Below are 23,731 nucleotides of genomic sequence, written 5' to 3'. Positions count from 1 at the left end.
AAATCGGGGGCATCGAGGTTGTAATTGCCAATTGTTGACATTTTAATTAAATTCCCAAAGTGGATTCCCTACCTCGAAGCTTCAGCATCCCGCTGTAACACCAAGGGTGAACGACTGAAGCCCTGAAAGTTTGACCACCAATTGGGAGTAATCGTAACCAACGATCAGTGCATGTGGCTGCAGCTAGCATTCGTTACAGTTATTTTTCGCTCACGATCCCCTTGATCCGCGGCTATCCGTGAGATAGAGCCGCAGCTGAGAAGAGAACAGGAAAAAAAAAATCGAAAAGAAAACAAACACAACAGCAACATTTACTGTGGAAGGAAGGAACTGTATCGGGGGGCGAGTTGCGCTATCTTGCAAACGGGGATGCTTTGCAGATCAGGAACCTAGATAAACTTGAAAACTAGAACCGGTGGAAAGCATACTGGAAGAAAGCAATCGGACGATAGAGAGAGCAAAAACTGGTATCGGAAGGCTAACTAACCACCAACGCGTGGCAGCATAGTTCCAGTTTCACATAGCACACAGTCTGCAAAAGGTAGGCGCAGTGAAGACTTTCAGCTGGCTGGCTCACGGCTCGGACCTGGTTGGAAGAAAGAGCGGACGAAGTGCCGTTGTTTTACTTCTGACATTGTCTGTTGTGATCGCAAGGTGATAATTTGATCCACATCCACTCACTTTTCGGTCGTTGTCCAATACTTTGGTGATTGACGCGGGTTAGAAAATCTATCGGAAGACAACACAACAACATTTTGGAACATTCGGAAGAATAACCAATCCCTTGTGGGATAGTCTTTCTTACAACAGAATATTTTCACAGAAAAATGTCGTCAAACGGTTCGTACAACCTTACCGTCGACGGTGAGCTTCGATACGTCGTTCAGTGGTTCGGAGAGTGGAGTGATTTCCAGCGGGAAGACTTCGTGCCGTACCTGGTATCTTATCTGTCCCAGCAAGTCGGTGGAGGTGCTGTGTACGTGAACGGTCTTATCAGCGCAATGGCACAGATCAACCCCGGTCAGGACAAACCGATGAGCTTGTTTCAGTGCAGGGTAGGTTAAAACATTCAAACAGTTTCCCAAATTTGAATCATGAACTTAATATAAAACAAAACGATATCTTACTCTTTCAATTAATTGTTCTTCCAATTTCAGGTAAAGTTGTTCAACGAATGGTGCATCAAATGGCCGGAAGAGTTCAAAGGAAAGCTTCTCGAACGTCTAGAGCAGATTGATAATACATTTGGCGCACGAATACGTACAGAGCTGACGAATGGCACGAAGCCGATGAACGGTTGCATGGAGGAAACAGGCACACAGCTGGCAGATACTGAATCACTGAGAACTTTGGACGAAGAATCAGAGCCAACCGCTTTGATCGTGAATGTCGAATCGGTTGTAGCAGCACCAAATGCCATTCTCGTTGCAGATGAAGACTAGAAACTTACAACTGTACGATAGTATAATATCAACATTCCATTTCGGTACCTATCCATGGTCGGCTGTTTGAAAGCACAACCGTTCGTGAGCAGTGAGCATTTTCGTGGCTATGCCATTACAGTTGTGTAGCATATCGCAACAAATACTAATATTTATTAATTACTGAATCGTTGAAAGTAGCCATTCCAGCAGAGAGGGGTGGAAGGATAACGAATCCTCTATTCACAGTTCACAATTGCATTATTTAAATATTACATTTTTCCTAAACCATTCCAACAGTAGCTCTGTTGGTAACTGTTGAAACGAAACACGAAGAATCTCGCACCGCATTTGTAGTGTGTGGAATAAGAATCTAATAGTGGAAAACATGTAGACAGCAATAAAACTTTCTCATGCCATACACAATCCAACAGTCAAGCTTTGGCGGCTGTACAGCAGAACAAACCTGACTGAAGAACGGGACATGTTCCAACGTTTTTTTTAGAGGACCAGAAACGCAAAAACACACAGTAAATTGCATTATAATGGGGTTTCCTAGAATGCCACCTGCCCAAGCGTGATCGTTCTTCCGTTTACCGTTTATTGTAGGACTAGTGAGTAAGAAGCATATTGTGCGGAATAAAATATACATATTAACGTATCCCTTCACGAAACATCTTCGAACGCCCGTTGATATGCAATTTAATTAAATCATACTTTGATCACCGTTTCGCTGCCAAAGAAGAACCAACGACCTCTGTGCGCTGAAAAGTACAAGGAAGAATTAACGATGCATAAACATTGAGTTCATTGGCAGTGCTCAGTACTACGTACCAATGGATGTATTGCACTTTTCCGCTGTTCAGACTGCACTTTGACATAGTTTCAACTGAGACCGAATCAATCCAACATCCGTGTAGCGAAAGAACAAAGACGATGGAACAACTACGCGTTACTGCATCAGCGATCGCAAAACTTCAAAAGGCTGCGACCGCACAGCAAAAAGACCTCCGCCAAGAGCCTTCCCCCCAAAAGTAGAGTGCAATGTTTACATCCACACGAAGGAAGCTCAACACTTTACAAACCCTCATTGCAAGCCTCAGCTACAGGCGGCATCGAAACGGAACTAGAATGGTACGAAATTGATTGGCAAAGCTCTTGACAAAGGTAACATTGCCGCTTGAAAGCTACGGCAGCGCCAGGCAGCAAGAATGAACTATAATAGCTGCAAATACAAAAGGCAAATTATTATGTCCGCATCGTGTGTGCACCCCGTCGTCCACTCGAGGACCAATCACGGCCATCGAGGGAAATTGGACACCGCCTTTCGCGGTAGTCACACACCGTCCGGTTTGCTCAACTCGAAGGTCAGGGATGTCAGGGAGAAGCACTTGAACGTCTTATGCACGCGCACGGCTACCGAAAAACTCTCGAGAGCAAATCATTCGGGCCAATCAAACCCTCATCATCATACTCATCATGCTGGGTTGGGTTAGGGAGGCGAGTTTTAAACACCCATGTGTTGCTGGTCACCACTGAACACCTTGAACATGAAACAGCACACGAGAGGCCGAAATTGGGTATTCGATCTTGACGGAGTTTTCGATGCCTCGCCAGCGCAATGTGTGATGAGCGGGGAAAAAACGGCACACAACATTAGTTGCGCGCTGCGGTGGAGCATTCGACTGCCATCATCTGCAAGTATCGGGCGTTGTGCGCATCAAAGGTTAGTTAAATGGACAATGGTGAGAAGTGGAATACGAATCGCGTTCATCCGTAGCTCTCTGCGCCACGCGATCCGGGGTGTACGATGATGTTTGATCGATAGCGTTAACGATAGCGCAGATGTAATGATGTTTTGTTTTTCACAACAATCAAACAGCAAATTGGTATCGTGCGTGATTTACAGATTATGTTAGCTGCGTTGAAATCGCTACTTTAAAGTTTATGGGAAGATATACACTCAGAAGGTCCAAAGAAAAGGTCACATATTTGATCAGTAGTCTTTCTATCGCTTATCTGATGATCGATCAGGTGGCAGGTTTAACCTCGAGTTGGAGATTAACGAGGCAAAACCCTAATTGATGACCTGGTGGCCCTGCCAACATATCCTGATTGGATTCAGATGGGTGAATGCACCTTTGAAGTCGTCCAAAATCGCCCCCATCTTGGGACTTTCTACAGTCTAAGTCATTCACGTTAGCTGTCTACAATCTTAACAACCATCTTTACTCAAATACCTGTAGTTATGCTGGGACTATTCAGAACTTATTTAGTTCCAGCAATCACATACACGACATCTGATTCATGGAGTTTGTCTAAAACAGATTAAACCCGTCTTAGCCGCGTTCTATATGAAGATATTCCAGTGGAAGTTAGACCCCTTATGTGAGGAAGAACAATGGAGGAACTCCTGCAAAAAGAGCACTGCAAGCTTTTCGTTTGACTCACGCTAGTATTGCGAAATTAACCCGTCAGGCTATGGTGGGCTGGTCATGTCAGGAGAATGACACTGGAAAACCCAGCCCGTAAAGTCATTTTAGTTCGTCCACCTGGACAGAGAAGGCATGGTAGGCTGAAATTGAGGAGAAGCGTTGGCGTTGATGCGTCCACCCAAAATATTCGTATGGCAGACGACGGTGTTATATTGGTAACGACGCCAGTCTTCACATGACAAGATATCCTAAATTCCATCCAGACTTATCTCCTGTACGCAAGATTGACTATTCAGCTGCGGATAAATTAAGTTAAACAAAGTCAAACAAGGCTGGCGTAGACTTATTGAGGTTGTTGTGCCGATAAAGAAGATGGTGTTGATGCGTCCACCAGAAATACCGGAATATTAGATTGGAAGATGTCGGTGCCTGGCCTTGAGCGGTTCAAAAGACGCCTGCAACAAGACCGCGAAGGAGGTCTCCGAGAAATTCTAGGTATCGATGCGTAACACAATGCATCTGTTGGTATGTAGATTGGAAATTTCAACCAGAAATTGCTGACATCTGAAACTTCGGAATAATGAAATACAGACTTTCCAATTTTCTTCAACCAGCCAACCGTATATCTTCCCTTAAGGTACATTTAAGTACCGCAAAAAAAAAACAAGTCAAAATATGTACCGAAAGCATGGAAATTCTTCCAAATGCTAGCATCACCTGGGGTACCAAAGCAATGAAAGGACAAACTGTTACAGCAAATTAATCGAATGACATTACATCTCGAAATTGTGCTCCTATGTGCACCTGGGTCAAAACCAAACAGCATGTGAAAATGTGGAAAACCTTTCTGCGCGCCGCAGCCCGGCCAGACGCGTTTTGCTTTAATTGTATAAACTTCACGGCTACGGAAAGGACGCTTGTGCGATTAACTGTACGTCAGACTGCCTAATGCCACACACTACCCCATGTGTGACCCTCTCGGAGGAGTTGTACACGCAGTTTGAAGGTTTCGATTCGGACCCAGAACTAAGCGAGCGCATGCATGCACAAGCGGCCGTTTGCATTCATGTTTGCAGCTATGAACTATGAATATGATGCGCTAAGACTGGCCAGACACAGTGCTTTGTGAGAGGGTTTTCTCGGCACATTGAGGTTAGCAGCTCAAGACCATCCGAGCCGACGAAGTGATCTGTGGGTTGATGCACGTTTAATTGTGGGTTTTTTCTTTTTCGCTCATCGGAACAATCTTTTTTCAAGATGCGATATAGTTCTTTATCCGCTGCTAAGATATTTCATTCAGAGCGAGCTTGATCTACCGGATAGCTAGTACATCAATGTGGCGTGACTCAGGAATTGGTAATCCTATATCACCGTCCAGCATCGTCCCGTATCCTTGTCGCCAGATTGCAAAGATGTCACTCCCCAGGAAGTGAATGACACCCGCGATTAATGAACCAAAGATGGGGATTCCCACCACTGACCGAGATTCGAATTCTTGTCTTCGCGATGTCTTGGAGTACTCAAAGCGACTCGCACGGTGACTCAGCAGTTGAACCTATTCGTTTTCATTAAATCTGCAGCCAATTTCACGGCCTAATCGAACATGGTGCGGTAGAAAACGCGCGAGCACGAGGAAAGAATGAGCGAACGGACGGACGGCAGGAAGGAAAAAGTCCTCCGCGCTAGTGGAGAGTGTTGGGTTTTCCTTGAAGTGGCACCACTCACGGCGGACCGTTCTGGAGCAAGAGCCGCGAGCATGCGTGTGCAATGGTCGGGCGGCACTCAAACCGCTCCCTCTCTTCATGCGTGAGTGCAGAACAAAAAGGCAGAACCCAAACAAAATGCCCCCAACACGCGCCCCGCACATCTTGAGGCGCGCATGGTGGGGACTATATAAACATGATCACCGCTCGGGTCGGTTTCGATTGTGCGCGGAAAGACACATTGTGGCACAACGCTTGCTGCGGTGTGTTTGGTTTACTGTTGTGATCGGTGCGGAACAATACATTACGCTAGCGGTTTGAACAGTGTCATTGTTTTGTAATGGACCGTGTCCGTGATACAAAGCCGAAACCTATCGATGAATGACCGCGTTTGGTCTTAAACCTTCTCGAGTGAAGTACATCGGAGTAGTTCGGAAGCGGATCCTTTGAATAAAGTGGCTTACAGTGAGCTTGATCGATGTGTTTGTCGCGGGTAGTGCGATGGTTACTATTGAGGGGTGAAAACGTCAAACTGCCCAATCCAAGTTATCCATGACCACCGTGCACGGTAGACGAAAGCGAGAAGAGAGTTCTTAAAAACAGCGCGTAAGTGGCCACTTTCGAACCCCAAGTCGGCGGCAAGAGCCGTATGTATGCTTCAAGATCATACCGAACGGCAGTTAATACACCAACCAGTGGAAAAGTGAACCAAATCAAGGCCAGGATAGTGTTGAGCAGCAGTTTCTTCGACAGGGAGGCTTGATCGGGGCGAGTGGCCCGCAGTGGCCCGCAGCGTGTTTTCTGTGTGTGTTGTTTGGTTCTTTTTATTGCACCGTGCAAAACTTCTCAACGATCATCATGTGCAAAATTTCAACCCGCTCCAGTTCGGCGGCAACAATCGTGCTGGCCGCCACCATTCTGGCCGATCTTGGTGAGTGTCTCGTTTTGTGACGTGAAGCCGAACCACGTGCTCGGTCTAGGCGCGCGGAAAAAAAACGAAAGTGAAAACAATGCGGTCGGTAAACGCGTGAGCTACAGCACGGTTTTGCGGCACGGTACGCGCTTCAGTGATCGCTCGTGCATTATTCGGGGCCAGGAAAGAAGCCGCCGTGCCGTAATGTTGTGATCGCCCATGGTCACAACAATGTCCCACTTCGCGATAATGCAATAGTGCCCGCGCGGTGAACCATTCCAACTGTCAGACACTCGTTATCTGGGAGATTTGTCATCAAAAGACTTCAACGGTTGGCAGCGAGGGAAACCAAAAAACAAGCGACGAACCCTCGAAATCTTCAGTTTTGCGACATTCACGATCGTTAAAATGGAATGTGTTACTCACCAGCAAACGAACATGTTGATCACTGGCTTTAGTTAACATAAATTATTTGGTGACGCATCCCAACCGTGTTGTGGCGATTAGTTCTTTACGGGCGAAAGATGGCAAAGAGGAAATAGTTTTCATACCTCAAATGACGATAGAAACAAACAAGAACGATACATATTTTAATAGATTTCCGGTTGGTTTTATGCGGTAGCTCCAGATCAGTGTTGTTTGTTGTTCAGGAAAATCCAAGAAAATCCCGGTAATGGGCCATTGAAAAGTTTAAATTAACTGATTAACTGGCCGTTAGCATCGATTAGGTGTAATCATGTTGTGAAATCACTTTATTCTTAACCATGCTTACGAATGGTTACATTCACCTTGATAATGTTCTTGTAAGATTCCAAGAGCAAAACATCAATTCCAAAATTAGATAGCGCATGGTAACCCACCCTATTCGTTTTCGTGTTAATGTAGATCAGTGTCTAACTTATTCTAAATTCCAAGCTGCCTTATCGAGCTATTCCTGTCTGTCCGACCACGTTCGCATTCTAATATTTGGCGAACGATAGTCGACTACTTTCAAACGGGATCCATGACTGTCGCTAACCTTGGGTAACCCAAAAACCTGACCAGTGCTACCTTTAACTTTTTGAACAGACGTTAATCCATCACTATCGCCATCTGGTACCGGTTCGTTGGCCGAATAAGCAGTGTTGTTTCCTATTTGTTGCATCGTTGTGTGCTTGAGGTTTCGCAGCAACTTACGCTAATCACGATCCCACCGGTTATTGTACAAAGTTTAATCGATCTTGATGATTTTTTATTCCGTCTGGTTCTACCATTTTCTACTCCAAAGTTGTGCAAATCGACCGGATCGTGGTGGCTTTCTGTGTTTCCTCACCTTTAGCTGCGTAGCGAAACAGCAAAAAAAAACCCTCATATTGGGGGAAATGATTTACATCAGCCTAATTCAAGCATAACGACCATCTTCTGATTCCTTGGGGCCTGCTTTGCCCTTCGGACAGTCCGCTGTTACCTTGACCGTTCGGCTTCACATGCGTTCGCAAGCGAATCGCCCCGCTACAGCCGGCCACGATCTGCGCGTGTAAGGTAGTTTTGCGTACCAAAGCGTCCGAACTAATCACGAGACTTAACTTCCACCGCTTACGTCAATCCACATACGCCACAAGCTATATACGCTGTGCGGAAAGAACTGCTCTAGGGAAATCCCTCCGCTTGCACAGGTAGAACCGGGTATCGGGGTGTATTTATCGGTGGAAAAAGAAAATACACTCCAGCACAACCGGTTGTACCGGATGCGGGAATAATGTGCACCATGCTAACGCTTTTCGTTACGATTTGCTTTTGTTACAGTTTTCGCCACTCCTTGGGGGAATTATTACGAGTACGGTGGACATTCGACGGGACCGCAGCTGTATCAGTACAACCAGCGCATCGAGCATCACCGGACGGTGCCGGACAGTGTACCGGCATCGTCCGGCACGATCAATTGCCGCTGCACCAAACTTCGCTACTGCACCAAGATACTGGAAATGCTGCGTAATCCCAAATCGAGTTACGGTAGCTTCAACGCGAAGCTAAAGGAACTGGCCTGCGGCTATGGTACTGACAATGAGCCGAACATTTGCTGCCCGCTGGACGACAGCTGGTTGCGGGATGCGATCGACGACGACGGTGGTCATTCGTCCGAGGAGAATGATTCACATTCTGCCATCGGGTGGGACGAAGGCTACACGAACCGAAAATCGGACCGTGGACAACAGTGGTCGAAGGAACGGTTCAAGTACATACCGATGTCCGCGGAAAAGGATGTGAAGCGGATAAGCAACACCAGGACCAACGGTTCCACCAACTGGTGGAAGCCGCAACGGCCCCAGAAAAGCAACACGATCGCTCAGTTTGAAGATCCCAAAACGATGAAAAATTGCCCGCCAGAGATCTATCCGAACGAGGCGGAAGTGGCGTTGCGCCCCACAAAGGCGTACGTTGCGCCTATCATGAGAACTACCAAGCGCCCGGCTGCGGTGTTGGGAAGTAATCGTTTTGCCGAAACGACAACCGTACCCGTGACGACGGATTTGCCGCTGACTACAACAGACCTGATAACAACCGTATTACCAACGGTCGTACCCGACCAACCGATGATAAATGCACCGCTTTGTGGTCTTTCGGTTAATACGCGGATTATTGGGGGCGAAACGGAGGTACCTGGACAGTTTCCCTGGATGGCACGTTTGGCCTACCGGAATCGAAGTAAGTAGCGTGTTTCTATCCCGCAATAGCGCAACATCTTTTTCAGCAAATTAATTCGTTCATGTCTCTTACCCTGGCAATGTGAACTCCGGCAGCTTCCGGACGTGTAACGTATCGTTGTGCGGGATCTCTCATCACCAATCGGCACGTAATAACGGTAGCCCACTGTGTCACGAATCTCATCGATGAACTTCAGCTGTATGTATGCCAATGGGGCGGGAAACCCCAGCACAGAATCACTAATGCGCCTTCCATTATTAACATACAGAGTCAGCATTCGATTGGGTGATTTGGAGTGTAATGCGGTTACGGATACGCGTTGCAGTGCCCGGTACCAGGACTTTGCGATCGATCGGATACTGCCGCACGAAAGCTACGATACGCCAAAGTACGCCAACGATATCGCGCTGATAAAGTTGCGCGAAACGACGGAAACGTACAACATCATCAGCCCGCTCTGTCTGCCGACGGACCAGTACGCACCGTACGCCCTTAATCTTACCGGCCAGATGGGCATCATTGCTGGCTGGGGTTCGACCAGTAATCGTAAGTTCGCACACGGCCGAGTCGATCGTACGGTCACGACACTCACGACACTCTCCCCCGTTACAGGAAGCAACACACCGAGCCCCACGTTGCAGTGGTTACGGTTGCCGATAGTGGACACGGTTGGGTGTGCTAGCGCGTACGCCCGGTACAGCGTTAACTCGCGCAATCCCATCATCGTGTCGGACAGTCAGATGTGTGCCCAGGGCCAGGAGAACCGTGATGCCTGCCAGGGCGATTCCGGCGGACCGCTGATGAACGAGGCCATATCGACGCGTGACCGGTTCGTGCTGCTGGGGCTGGTGTCGTTCGGTCCACGGACGTGTGGCGTTTCCAACTTTCCGGGCGTGTACACGCGCATTTCGTCGTACATTGGTTGGATATTGACCAACGTGATGCGTTAGTCGCGGTCACCGCAGTTTTGGCCCTTCGGTGGCGAACGGATGCCATCGTCCGCACTGGGGACGGTGTATACTAACGGGACGGGGAGGGAATACGAGTACTTAGACGTAGAGGAAAGGAACTTAGTTTCTTTGTGTCCAGTTAGGTCTTTAAGCGAACCATATTGTGTTTTTTGTTTGTTTCGTGTTCGTGTTTCACGAGGTTACAAAGCTAGTGAAATTGAAATACAATCCATGACTGAATAGTGTGACACCGGTGTATTGTTTTTCATCTCTTGTGACAATCAATGATGTTTCGGGGTAAGTCTACTGCTAAGAGGACTTTTTCATCTACTTCCATCGAATAACTCTATTTTGGAACGTAAACTTCTGCAATTCCAAACATCTCATCCGCCAGCCAACCACAGTGCTTTGCGCTAGCCCACAACAGAGGGCGCCACGGAGAAACGGGCTTCTATCCGATGCCGAAATAAGCCTCTGTTTTGCGTTGGATTTATGCAAGTTTTACTGCTCCAGTGTAAACAACACTGCTTTCCACTTCTCCCAAACCACTTTTGTTCAGGAACTTTTTACCTGACCTTCACACGCTACCACCGCTTTGCCACGCGCATTTTGGGAAAGATTCGTGTAAGATTCAATCAGTTCGAATACAATCCTAGCGAACTTCGACGGGTCGAGACGGAATGCAGAAAACCAGTTTTATCACCTGAAACCGGTATTTTTGTAAACAAAATAACGCAGTCTCCTCTCGCCGATACTGTTGTACACAGCAGCGATCGGCTCCCTTTCGATCCGTGAACATTATTTCAGTTTTAATTAACACTAACATCACTAACTTCATTATCATTTCAAATTGCACCAAAACAAAATTTGATCGAATGTATCTTGCAATCGATCCATTTTAGTACAAAACAAGTTTTTTTTTCATTGATGACCAATGATTGTGTTGACTTAAAAGATGATCATCAGCCAATTGTATTGCATGGGTCTTTAGACCCCCACTCAAGTGGAGTAAACGTATGTTTGGCTTTGTTAAGGTTTATATCGGAAGAACTCGAACCCGGTGGAAGGGAACTACATAACGCGGGTTTGTGGGAGTTATGCATAAAGATTCACCTGACTTTGGGATTTCCGTTCGTACTCGCGGCAAATTCTCGCGAACAGGCTTTAGCTTTGATCAACACCCAGCGAAATGAGGCAAACAGAGAAAATAGATGCGAAAATCACACATGCATTGGATCGCGTTCGTACTCTTTCACGCCGATCTGCCTTCCAATGCCAGCAACAGAATGCTCCATCTCTATCCCACGCTCGATTGTGAGAGCGTCTCCACGATCGTGATCTTGGAAGAAGCCTCGCACAGCCCGACGATCGCACTATTAGCCGGGTTGCGCGTCATGGCACCGGATTAGTCATTCGTAGCGTTTCGTACAAATCGGATCGCTGGACACCGTACACGCGAGCTTCGACACCTGTGGGCAAACATGAGTACTTTCGGTCGCTTCGTGGGCTGTTCAGAACTGGTGCCGTTTCTACTGCTAGCTATTCTAAGCATCACAAGTGCCCGTAAGTGTGTGTGTGTGTGTCAACGGTTATCACTCGGACTCGAACAGGTCGCGTTCCGGTTGACCTCGAAGGGGAACGCGCTTCCAATCGCAATTGGAAACGTACTGTAAACACGGAAATCTACCGAATTTCAACGGCCCGAAGATGTGATCGGGAAAAGTACACCATTCTACGGCCACTTCATCTAACCTTCTTCCCATTTTTGCTGCAGAACAATGCACCCTACCGGATAATACGGCCGGCCAATGTATACTGCTGCGCGACTGTAATACCCTGTTGACGCTGATCAAGAAAAAACCACTGCCGGATGCCGACCGGATGTATCTACAGCGGACACAGTGCGGTTGGTCGACGGCGGACAACCATCCGCTGGTGTGCTGTTCCGATGGTGGGCTGGTCGCACCGGTTCGCGTTGGTGCCGGACTGTTGCCAACACCGGGACAGTGCGGTATACAGACGAGTGATCGTATCTTTGGCGGTGTAAATACACGCATTGACGAATTCCCGTGGATAGCGCTGCTGAAGTATGCGAAACGTACGTACGGTTGCTGTACGGTGTACATACAAAAAGCATCGTCGCACGGAGTACATAACACCTGTTCGCGTTATTTATCTGCTGTTTTACCTTCTCATTTTAGCAAATGACGTTTTCGGGTTCCACTGTGGCGGTGTGCTGATTAACGATCGCTACGTCCTTACCGCTTCGCACTGCGTCAACGGCAAAGACATCCCAAAAACCTGGAATCTGTGAGTACGCATTTGGATCCGACCGTGAGATCCATTCATTCCTCAGTTAGGTTATTCTTGTTGCACTACAGTTTACAATCTTCTCAGCAACGTGCCATTAAGTCCACTGGCTGCTTATATCTCGAAAAGATCGGAAACAATTATTGTAGCATTAAATGCGACTGTCGTAAAATTATTCGCCGCACTTAGAACTATTTCCGTTTAATTGTTTCCCACAGTGCGGAAGTTCGGCTCGGTGAATGGGACACCTCTACGGCACAGGATTGTGAAGGGCTGGGCGATGACGTGGACTGTTCGCCACCACCAATAGACGTCCCCATCGAGGGCAAAATACCTCATCCCCAATACGTACCAACATCGACCGAACAGTACAACGACATCGCACTGCTTCGGTTACAATATTCTGTGCCGTATTCGGACTTCATCAAACCAATCTGTCTGCCTACACAGCCCGAACTGAAGGTACGGGATTACGTTGGACTCCGGATGCAGGTGGCCGGTTGGGGCCGTACAGCCACCGCACGGTACAGCAATGTCAAGCAGAAGGTAGCCGTCGACGGGGTGTCGCTGGATGCGTGCAATAAGGTGTACCAGCGCGAACAGGTGCTGTTGCGCCAATCGCAGCTCTGTGCTGGTGGTGAAGCTGGCAAGGATTCCTGCCAGGGTGATTCCGGTGGCCCGCTGACGGGCACTCATACGACCGGCGGTGTGCAACACTGGTACCTGATTGGGTTGGTATCGTTCGGGCCGACCCCGTGCGGGCAGGCCGGTTGGCCCGGAGTTTACACGAAGGTTGACCAGTACGTAGACTGGATCACTGCCACGATTGTCGCTTAACACGGAGCGGGCGTGCGGTGTATGGATGGTAACAGAAAGATTTTAATAAATTGACATTTACATAAGTGCAAAATGAACAAACGCTCTGGCCTCTGTGTTCGGGCGGAATTTCTAATCACATATACAAAACAATTCGCTATTACCATTCTGATCATTTGGGGGTTTCCCCCACAGGTAACGCGATTCATCATGGAAAGCGCACGGGTTAATTAACTGACTCTACCGTAGCAGTAAATGGGAATTTCGGAACATATTACGAAACTTTTGTTTTCCGTATTCATATTCTTTGTTAAAATGTTGCTCCCTCTAGATAATATTCGCCTGTTATATGCACATATGAAGCGCATTGAAATTCTTACGCACTTGCCCTCTACACCATTCTCTGATCCGATATGCCCTTCAATGAGTTGGATATCTTGATCGTCTTATAATCGCTACGCAGCTGAATAAAATTCATCACTACCGATTTGTCGAGATAGTTCAACGTATCACCACCACAAACTTCCTGCAGATTTTCGTGCTTTACCAACAACAAATTGCACAACGCATGCAGCACATCGAACAGCTGCGTTACCAGCGGACTCTGCAGGACCCGTGCACTCTTCCGATATTCGTTCACGTCGCAAATGGCGCACATGGCACCGGCCGTATTATACTGGAACTGTTGCAAATGCTCGAAAACGACCCGATGGTAACGGATCCCAAACTCCGTCAGTACGGCAGCCAAATTTTCTCCATCTATTGTCTTCTGGATGAGGCCAATCAGTGGGTTTAGGTATTGTACCACGGCCAGGCACGCATTCGATGCCACCGTATCGACATCCGTGTCCGGCTTGAAGTCGGCTTTTTTCTGCTCATTTCCCAAGTATGTTTTCACCCAACCGAAGATGGCGTTTAGCGTACGCTCCAGACCCGTTTCAATCTTATTCTCCACCGTCTCCAGATAGGAGCGCTTCTTCTGTATGCAGTCCGTATACTGCGGGGTACCGATCACGTTCGGAATGACGCTTGCATTGTACGTCTTTTCCAGCAGGTGCACAATCGCGTTACATTTTTGTGCGACATCGAAGAAGTATATCTGCGGCACGCTTTTGCATTCCGCGATCGGGATCGCCTGCAGCCCAAGATCAAGCGCGTAATCACAGTGCTCGTGCAGCAGGTAACGCAACAGCGTGTCGGTAAGCTTAAGGATATTGCGCGGTAAATCGTTTTCCTTCGACAGCAAGCAACATCGTTCGAATGCGTGCGAAGACTGCTGCAACAGATTGATGGCAAGCTCCTCCGATAGGAACGTTTCGCCGCCATAGTCTTCGATCTGGGCAATGTTTATATTAGCCCTGCTGCCGATCAGTGCCTGCATGTCTCGCCTTAGCTCCTGGAACCGTTCCATCTGTTTCTTCTGGTGGTTTTTGTTTTCGTAGAATTTTTTCAATTCCACCTGACACTTTCCGTCTAGCGTGCGGTTTTCTACCTCGATGTAGGTGGCCAGATGGCGATCGAAAATGTTAGCCGTCAGCTTCTGCAACAGATCATCCTCGGAACCTTTGAAAAATTCTTGCAATTCTGCGCTTAGTTTCATCGTGCGGGAATACAGCTCGGACAGCGTTTTCAGATACTTGCCCTCATCCTTGCGATCGTCCAGCTTAGTCTGCACGAACTGGTTTATTTTAAGCTGATATATGTTCAGGATAAATTTGCTGATCACTTTATCCGGTGCATTGAACACCTGCTGTATGATTTTATAGTGCTTGTGACACAACGGCACTATTCCTTCGAACACATCCCGCCCACCGTATGTCGTGGCCTGGCTCTGCTCGATGTACACGTCGATTACCTGCGTGTAGCCCTTGAACTGGGACAGAATGTCCGACAGCTCTTTCATACGCTCGATATTTTCCATCTTCTGTGCCGTGGCAAATTCCTCTATCAGCTGCATCTCCACATCATCGTACTTGGATTCGATCTTTTTCTTTGCATTCGCAAACCGCTGCGCCGGAAGGTCTTGCGATATTTGAAACAGCTTCTGAATAATGTCAGCCGCCTCGTACAGCTTGCTTTTGTCGCTATAGATATCATTCACGATCGGACCGGGTGTGAGAAATTCTGTCATGTGGTTTAGCAACAATTGTGCTTCCACGGCACGACTGCGTGGCATATTTACATTTTGCAGCTGTTCACCGAGATGAATCACTTTTCCCGCTACTGAGTTGATCTTTTCATCCAGCTGATGAAAGTAGTCGACCGACACCTGATGTTTGGCAACGAACTTATCGATCGCCTTCACGAAGATTGCTTGCTCTTCTTTCAGGGCTTCTTCGAGCTTATCGCATTTCCGTTGCTGGCGCTCCTGTAGAATCTTCATATCCTTTATGGTTTCGACGAACGTTTCGTACAGCAGGTCCGGGTCGAACTGGTCCGAGCCGATTTCGTTGTTTGTCCGCCAGCACAGTCTTTCGATGAATTCTTCTACCTCGAATGGGTCCTAAAAGACCACAGAAAAGTACGTGATAATATAATAGGAGTTGATGGTAACAGCAGCATTACTTTACCTGTTCTAATTCTTCTACGTATTGCGATAACATGTTGGCGATTTGGGGAAAGTTTTTACGTAGAGTTTTTACACTAAAATACTCCTATCGATTTGCTGCTGTCGCGGATCGGCGATAAAAGTTTGTTGACAAATCGCACCAAATGACAGAACGTGGTCAAGATTGTTCAACGTTATCTGTTGGCGAGAAATACAAATTTCAATATTAAAATGATCATAAATTGTAGGAAAATCTATTTTACATGCAATCTGCAATTCTTGCATAATAAATGCAAATCCTTTTCGGTCAACAACTGCAACAAACGACCGTTCGTTGAAAATGTCCATCATTCATGTCTGTACCTTGGTCGGTAAAGTGACGTTTTCGATGAAGATGATGTGTCAGTGTCGCGCAAGGGAAGAAAGAAACCAGAAAACTTGGAAGTGTTGTACATTTTCATACCGATCTAAAATCTGCTCCGGGTTTCCGTCTTCTCTGTCCCGTGGCGTGAAAAACGGCGGACGTAAAAGTGAAATTCCGAATTGTGATACCTATTTTACTGCACATTGCCCCCACATTGTTAATCGCTAGTACAACGGTCGCTGCGTGAATCCGATTCGTCAGCGACTTCCGATCCGTGTTAATTTGGTGTGCTGGAAAGAAAATCGAAGCAAAAAAAGCCCCCTCGTCGTACCCGTGTGCCGTTCATACCCAGGAACTGAGTGAAGGAAACAGATTTTCCACGACCGACCATGAGTCCCGAATAGTAAGTGTCCGCTAGAAGTACGAATATCAGAGGGGGGAGTGTTACTTCGTAAAAAAGGTGTTCCTCCCCATCGTTCCTGCAATGCATCGAGTGTCGCTACTGCGTCAATCGGCTAGTGCTATTGGGGACAGTCCTCGTTGAGTTGGGCAGGAGTCATCGCGGTAGCAGAAGGAAACAAAGAACTATTCCCCGGTGGTATATCTCAATATAGCAAGGCAACGAAGGTGCAAGAAAACGCAAAGAACGTTTCTGTTTGCTTGCGAGATTTTTTTCTTCTTCCTCTGTCTCCACCGATAAGCGCAAACGGTGGATGATGATGACGAAGATATTCCGCTGTGGGCATTTTCTAAACTACACCACCACCATCTCATCGCCGCCCCGCGTAACCAAACCTACGTCGATGACGACGTCGAGCTTTCGCCGTCATCGTAATGCCATCGGCGGCACCCGCACCCGCGGAGATACGAATGGGCGAAAACGAGAAGGCAAATCGGGTATGGTGGATCGCGCTCGTTCATCGATTTTAATTCACTGTGTGATAATAAACGGACCACTGTCCGGGATGGAGTTATCCTAATCGCATAAACCATGCTGGGAATTGTGCATTTATCGGATCTCAGCTCGAAGATCGAATGTTATTTGTTTGGTTTTGTACTGTAAAAAAGGGGCAACCTTTTCGATGGATGGAGTGTGAAACCTTACGATAGAAAGAGACGGGCTGCTGTGTGGAGTAAACAACACGCTCGCGCACGCACACCTACACAAGTGCACAATGCGTTCTTGACACTGTTCAATCCACCTTATGGTCCGGTAGAGACTGGGAACGGTCATGCTAGCAACAAAAAAGGGGAAATCTAGAACATATAACGCCCATTCTTCCATTACTCAAAGCGATCGTGGAAAATCGTTATTTCCTGCTGTTTACATTTGAAGCATATTGATAAAGCAGCGCAAACCGTTATTGTTCTTTGTCCATTGCTGACTCTACATCTCCGTCATTAATGCTTCCCAGAACAATGAGTCATACGCACCCAGTGGAGAATATGTCATTTCCTTGGTTTAGCATGTAAAAAAATAATACCGTACGTGATGAAGGCCGATAGCGAATATAAACAAAACTTGTTTAACTAAATTTATGCTTTTTTGCAAGATCGTCGCAACTGGCAACGCGACTGGAATTGAACTTTAAACCAGGCAAAAAAAAACTCAAACGTGTCACGTCGCAATTAATTACACCGGGAGGATGCGATTAAATCGATCTCTGAACGGGTCAAGATTTTATTCATTTCCTCTGACAACGATCGCGACGTGCTAGTTGATTGCCTTAGTGTGGTTACTACGATCATAGAAATAGGTGCTTCTTTTATCACCTTTTCTTTCAAATCGATCGCTGTTTATTGTTGTATTGCGTTTAGCTGACTTAACATTATATGTTGCTTCCAAATGGTTCATATGGAGGGGCGTTTTTAGTTTATTTCGTTATCAACGTTAATGGTGGTTCACTTATTTGATTTTCGCTTTTTCTTTTTTGAACACCATTAGCGACTACTTGTTTAAGCTGCTGCTGATTGGTGATTCCGGTGTTGGAAAATCATGCCTGCTGTTAAGATTTGCCGTAAGTATTGCAATTGCACCATGAAATCATTCCCTTTTAAGCACGTACCGATGAACCGACAATTCTCGTTTTTTCAGGACGATACATACACGGAAAGTTACATCAGCACAATTGGTGTAGATTTTGTGAGTACTTTGTGTGACTATAAGCCGCAATAAAAGCGGTTGTAGAATTGGTTGACTCATAATATATTTTATTATTTGCAGAAAATTCGAACCATAGATCTGGATGGCAAAACAATCAAATTGCAAATTGTGAGTTGGGTTCGACGATCGATAACTATCACTTGATTTTAAAGCACCCTACAAACTCAAAATGTTATTCCATCTTTTAGTGGGATACTGCCGGTCAGGAACGCTTCCGCACGATAACGTCGTCCTACTATCGCGGTGCACATGGCATCATCGTGGTGTATGACTGTACCGATCACGATTCGTTCGAGAACGTAAAGCAATGGTTGGAGGAAATCGAACGCTACGCTTGCGACAACGTAAACAAACTGCTAGTGGGTAACAAGTGTGATCTGCAGACGAAGAAACGTGTCGATACTACAACCGCAATGGTAAGAATGGATCGCAACTAGATCACAACCCACATTGGAAATCTGAAACACTGCAAACAGCATGAAATGAAGTTGGTTTGAGGGCTAATGTTCTTTACGATATGGTTTGCAGGAATTGGCAAATCAGCTGGGCATTCCGTTCCTTGAGACTTCAGCAAAAAATGCCACCAACGTAGAGCAGGCATTCATGACCATGGCGGCCGAAATAAAGAATCGTGTCGGGCCCCCGTCCAGTGCCGCAGATCCGCCAAGTGCTGTAAAGATCGACAAGGGGCGCAACGTGGAGGCAAAGTCGGGCTGTTGCTGAACACCAGAATTGTTTCGGGTCAGCAGTTATTATTATGATTATCATCCTCTCAAACCGATCGACCACCACGCTCCTTTCCCCCTCTTTGAAAGCTACATGCCAGCCGCAACAGCAGCATGATTAAATAACAATAGACACATACACACACAGCGGAAACAAAGGTTCTAGAGAAAAAGGGATGCAAAAAACTGCTGAAGTAAGAAAAATCACCAACACTCATCCTCAAAAGCATACATCAAACTCTACCACCCAAAAACGGTTCCTTCCAATAAAAAGCTCGACAGATAGGGCATGAAACAACTAGCCAGGATAGGAAGGAAGGAACTCGATCACAGATTTTGGAGATGTTGGCTTTTTTTGTCCGTCTTTATGCGCAGCGTAATGTTTTCGGTTTTATGATCCCTCTTCACGTGTCCTGCAAGTATCAAACACACACAGACACTCACACACACACATCTTTGCTGGATAGATTATTACTATTATAATTATATCTTTATATGAGTTATCGAATACAACATACAACCTTTTTGTTGTGGGGAAAAATAACTCCTTGAGCGATATGGTCGTGTCCTGTAACGCAAAACAAAAAAAGGGAAGCAGCAAAGCGCAAACGTGTGTACACGTGGGTGCAATGCCTTTTTGCCTACGAAACGGTGGTAGAGCACGTGCATAGAGGGCGGGAGAGTGGGTGTCCATAAAAAAGAACGGTAGAAATATAAATATCATAAGATCGAAAACGGCTAACGCGTAAATGCTTGTGTGCATTATTGCATAATTTTTGTTTTTCGATTTTTCGGAAGCCTGTGGACAAGGGATTTAGTTAAAAGTTCTGTAACCATGATCCACGCAATTCAAGCATTCGATAGTAGCGGTTCATCGAAAGAGGTGCATATAGCAAACCCCACAAAAAACAATACAAAACACAACACACGTAAACAAAACAAGCAAACTAAAAGAGACATAATAAATAGTGGAAATTGGAGATGCTCTTCGAGCACGTGGCAAATCTGTTAATTTGGAAAGAACTATCCTTGTGGCTGATGCACGTATGCGGACATAATTCAAACACCTTTTTTTTTTTATTTGGGTGCGTTCGTTTTTGCTATTTGCCATTTATTAAATTTTGAAATTGCAACTTATGTAGTTTAATAGTACGTTATTCTTATGAATCATTTTTGGGCCTTCAGTTCATATGTTTGCCTCAATCGTTGAGGTAATACACACACGTTACACTACAATACGCATTGGTGGGTCGGTTGCAGACTGATGAAACAAAGTGCTGATCAATTTTTCTTTTACTAAATAAACTCTCAAACAGTGTAGATACAATACATTTGTAATGGAGAAATTTAAAAAAAAAACGTGGTAATTTGTAGACTTTCACAATTACCACTAATCTGATAATGCTTGAATTCGTCAATAATAATTATAATCCTTAAAAACCCTCGAATCTCTTTCCCTCAAGCATAACAAAACTCCAATTTGAACACATTCCATTTAAACATGAATGATGATTATCGTTTTTTTATTATCAAAAAAGTGGGTGATTGTTGACGCTTAACACAAATGGCAATATAAAATAATAAATAGTTACAGTCTAAGTTGAAGTGAATTTGTTTCCCGAAAAGGAAAAGATTGTAAAACGTATCTTAGCTACTACAATAAATCCGGATTCGGATCAGTCGGAATACAGGGCAAGGGAATGGAGGGATAGGCCGGACGATGGAGACTGGAAAATTAAGGTGGGGCAGGATCAAGGAGGTTTTTAGTTTCATAAACATGATATCTCGGAATAAAGTATGCACCTACGCTGTATTTCGCATCATTTTTCACGATGGAAATCATTACTTTTCCGCTTACTATTGGCACATGATTTTATCCTAAACATTGCACTATGACACACTGTTACGACATGTAAAATCTGGTTAATAATATGCTTCTTGCTGACCTTTCGCCCTTCCGTGTTAAGTACAGGGGGGGAAACAGGGCTAACATCAGATAAGGAGGCTTAAATTTCGAGGGCAACCAAAAAGCGGCAAATCACAAACTATGCATGCAAATGTTTCCTCGCTCCGTCACACATTCTTGACGAATCACGCAGCGGGGGACTATCTGATTCTAAAATTCGTCCTAGTTTCATTTCCAGAAAAATGCCTCAGTTCCCTTTTCCAAATACATCGTTTACATCTGTTGTAAAAGTTCCTCCGTATCCTTATTGTACAAATCATCCAGTTGGCCATCCTGCTCCTCTCTGGTAGCGGCATCATCTTCCTCGTGCGATTTCCGGTTGACCGTAGACATCATGCTGCTCGCGGATGTGGTTGTAGCACTGCGCTGCGTTAGCTGATACTTTGTCCGCTTTGGCAGCGTTCCATGATCGTCCGGATCCTGTGGATCGCTATCCACCAGAAATGGCTCGGAATCGCTCGTCCCTAGCAGCGAGGGCGATGGTCTGGGTTGGTCTTCCTCCCTTGCCAGCCGCCGTTCGAACTGATCCACGGCCGGTTCATTTCGCTGCTCCTCTTCCTCCTCTTCCCGCTCCCCTTCCGGTTCCTCATCCTCTTCGGCGAGCTTTTTCTTCAGATGGTTAATTACTTCCTTCTTCTCGTTCAGTATACTGATGCACTTGGTTATCAACTCTATCTCGTACAGCCGACTGTCTTCTTCCTGCTGGCGCTGTAACTCGAGCAGCTCCTCGTGCTCTTCCTTCAGTTCGTGCAGCACCTTATTTTTCAGCTGCACATCATTGCGCAGCCGGTTCTGGGTGCCAATCGAGTTCGACAGCACATCCGAGAGCAGACACTGGGACCGGAGCAGTATAACCGAACCGTACGCCACGGTTAACGCGGGCCCAACAATCTTACGCCACACGAAATTGTTTTCTTCGACCGCGTAACTAAACCCGTTCGCGCCACCCTCGGTACAAAGGGCCAGCTTCGTTTCGTGCAGAAAATCGTTCCATGGACGCTCTAATCGTATGGCCGTCTGCTGCAGCACCTCGTGGTCTATCTCGGACAGGAAGCTTAGAGGCGTATTGTACAGCGGGCTGAACACAATGATCTTCAGCAGTATCTTCCGCTCGCCCCAGGTGCTCTCGATGAATGCGTAATGGTTCCACGTTCCACCTTCGCTGCCCGTAGCGGCTACGATCGGAAGCTTGTTCAGAAATATGTTATCCAGCTCCATTCTTGGCATCCGTGGTATGCGACGCGACAAGAGAGAAGACTATATTTGAACGATGTTGTACAGTCTCGAAGTCTAATCAATAGGAAATAAGAAAAAATAAACAGTACGTAACTAATCACCACACAACTATCAACAATCCATGAATTGACTTGTATTGGGCATTTTCCGAAATGACAGCAACAGAGAGATTCTGTAGTTAATTTCACCAACCTTTTTCTTACCAGCCAAACCGTCCAGAGCAAGAAGACGGTGGTACAACGGTACAAATGCACTGTTCGGACGACGCGCACTTGTTTTTTCCTCCACTTTCTTGTTTAACAACTTTGCCCTGCTTCACCGCCGCGATTGTGCGTTTGCGTGCCCTTCTTTAGCGTTTCCCTATTTACTCTGGTTGAACTTGTACCAATGGAACAAACAGGTCCATCCTGGTTTTGGGGTGGTATGGGCGAGCTTTTTGGGGTGGTGTTTTTTTCTTTCTTTCTTCCTTCGCCACTGAACTGTCAAAAGAACTGTCAAGGCAAGTGACAGCTACCAAACCGCATGTGCTTACATTTCTTCGGCAAAACAATTTTACCAGCGAAAGTGGTGTTTTGTTAAATTCTTTCCCTTTTTTGGTGGTAGTTTCATTGCAAAGTTAAAGCAATCATGGACGTCGATGTTGTTGTTGAAACTATTCCGCAAGATTCATCTTCGCAAGAGAGTCGCAAGGCGAAAACTCCAAGAAAATCTAGTGAAATGAGGAAGGTGTTTATTCCACGCACACGGTAAGCATGCAGGCCCTCAGCGGATTCATTCCGAAGAAGTATCTAACAAAACAAAATATCCTTGCCTCGGTAGCAAAACGGCACTCAAAGAACATTGGATGAAGATCTTTACCCCAGTTGTTGAGCAATTGTCGCTAATGATACGATACAACGTTAAACTCAGCCAGGTACTTTGGGCTATGCCATTGGCAAAATGTTGAACACCGTAAACTTCTCGTAATGCTTCTGTTCTGCAGGTGGAAATAAAGGTAACTGCAGAAACGCCAGACCCAACGTACCTGCAGAAGGCGGCTGACTTTGTGCGTGCCTTTGCACTTGGTTTCGAAGTGGAAGATGCACTGGCACTGATTCGTTTGGACGATCTGTTCATCGAAAGCTTCGACGTTACGGATGTGAAAGCGCTCAAGGGTGATCACCTTAGCCGCGCGATCGGACGACTTGCCGGAAAGGGTGGACGAACAAAGTTCACAATAGAAAACACGACCAAAACTCGCATTGTACTGCAGGACTCAAAGATTCACGTCATGGGCAGCTACAAGTACATCCAGCATGCCAAACGAGCCCTCAGCCATCTGATTCTGGGGTCACCCGCCAGCAAGGTGTACGGTAATTTACGATCAGTAGCAGCAAATCAAAATTCACAACGAATGTGAAGGATGGTACATGTTTCTGAAGGACAGTTCTAGGACAGTCCAGTAATCTAGTTATTTAAGTAAGTTGATTATATGGATGCAACTAACAGGAGAAGG

General features: G+C 46.2%; 7 protein-coding genes across 7 annotated transcripts; 5 read left to right on the top strand and 2 right to left on the bottom strand.

Annotated features, from left to right (window-relative positions):
- Positions 1-827: 827 nt before the first annotated feature.
- On the top strand, positions 828-1,442 carry LOC128709959 (uncharacterized protein C14orf119). The gene is made up of 2 exons (XM_053804995.1): positions 828-1,055; positions 1,158-1,442. Exons 1-2 carry the CDS (start codon positions 828-830, stop codon positions 1,440-1,442), a joined length of 513 nt encoding a protein of 170 aa, XP_053660970.1.
- Positions 1,443-6,417: 4,975 nt separating this feature from the next.
- Positions 6,418-10,107, top strand: LOC128710207 (CLIP domain-containing serine protease B9). Its single transcript, XM_053805251.1, has 5 exons — positions 6,418-6,490; positions 8,258-9,157; positions 9,253-9,355; positions 9,426-9,703; positions 9,770-10,107. The coding sequence occupies exons 1-5, from the start codon at positions 6,418-6,420 to the stop codon at positions 10,105-10,107; spliced, it is 1,692 nt and encodes a 563-aa protein (XP_053661226.1).
- A 1,481-nt stretch (positions 10,108-11,588) lies between these two features.
- LOC128716063 (serine protease easter) lies at positions 11,589-13,254 on the top strand. Its single transcript, XM_053810989.1, has 4 exons — positions 11,589-11,670; positions 11,882-12,205; positions 12,309-12,397; positions 12,634-13,254. The coding sequence occupies exons 1-4, from the start codon at positions 11,589-11,591 to the stop codon at positions 13,252-13,254; spliced, it is 1,116 nt and encodes a 371-aa protein (XP_053666964.1).
- Positions 13,255-13,624: 370 nt separating this feature from the next.
- Positions 13,625-15,836, bottom strand: LOC128710206 (exocyst complex component 5). Its single transcript, XM_053805250.1, has 2 exons — positions 15,804-15,836; positions 13,625-15,736 (listed from the first exon to the last, which is right to left on the bottom strand). The coding sequence occupies exons 1-2, from the start codon at positions 15,834-15,836 to the stop codon at positions 13,625-13,627; spliced, it is 2,145 nt and encodes a 714-aa protein (XP_053661225.1).
- Positions 15,837-16,534: 698 nt separating this feature from the next.
- On the top strand, positions 16,535-19,112 carry LOC128710208 (ras-related protein Rab-1A). The gene is made up of 6 exons (XM_053805252.1): positions 16,535-16,548; positions 18,091-18,163; positions 18,241-18,288; positions 18,370-18,417; positions 18,498-18,725; positions 18,838-19,112. Exons 1-6 carry the CDS (start codon positions 16,535-16,537, stop codon positions 19,030-19,032), a joined length of 606 nt encoding a protein of 201 aa, XP_053661227.1. The 3' UTR covers positions 19,033-19,112.
- Positions 19,113-21,213: 2,101 nt separating this feature from the next.
- LOC128709284 (uncharacterized) lies at positions 21,214-22,227 on the bottom strand. The gene has a single exon (XM_053804271.1). It carries the CDS (start codon positions 22,225-22,227, stop codon positions 21,214-21,216), a length of 1,014 nt encoding a protein of 337 aa, XP_053660246.1.
- Positions 22,228-22,863: 636 nt separating this feature from the next.
- Positions 22,864-23,635, top strand: LOC128719767 (RNA-binding protein pno1). Its single transcript, XM_053813398.1, has 3 exons — positions 22,864-22,982; positions 23,056-23,149; positions 23,219-23,635. Exons 1-3 carry the CDS (start codon positions 22,864-22,866, stop codon positions 23,633-23,635), a joined length of 630 nt encoding a protein of 209 aa, XP_053669373.1.
- Positions 23,636-23,731: the final 96 nt, after the last annotated feature.

The sequence above is a fragment of the Anopheles marshallii genome, chromosome 2 (assembly GCF_943734725.1).
Source record: "Anopheles marshallii chromosome 2, idAnoMarsDA_429_01, whole genome shotgun sequence".
Taxonomy (NCBI): Eukaryota; Metazoa; Arthropoda; class Insecta; order Diptera; family Culicidae; genus Anopheles; species Anopheles marshallii.
Note: the sequence above shows the minus strand (reverse complement) of the source record. Positions and strands in the feature narration are given on the sequence as shown.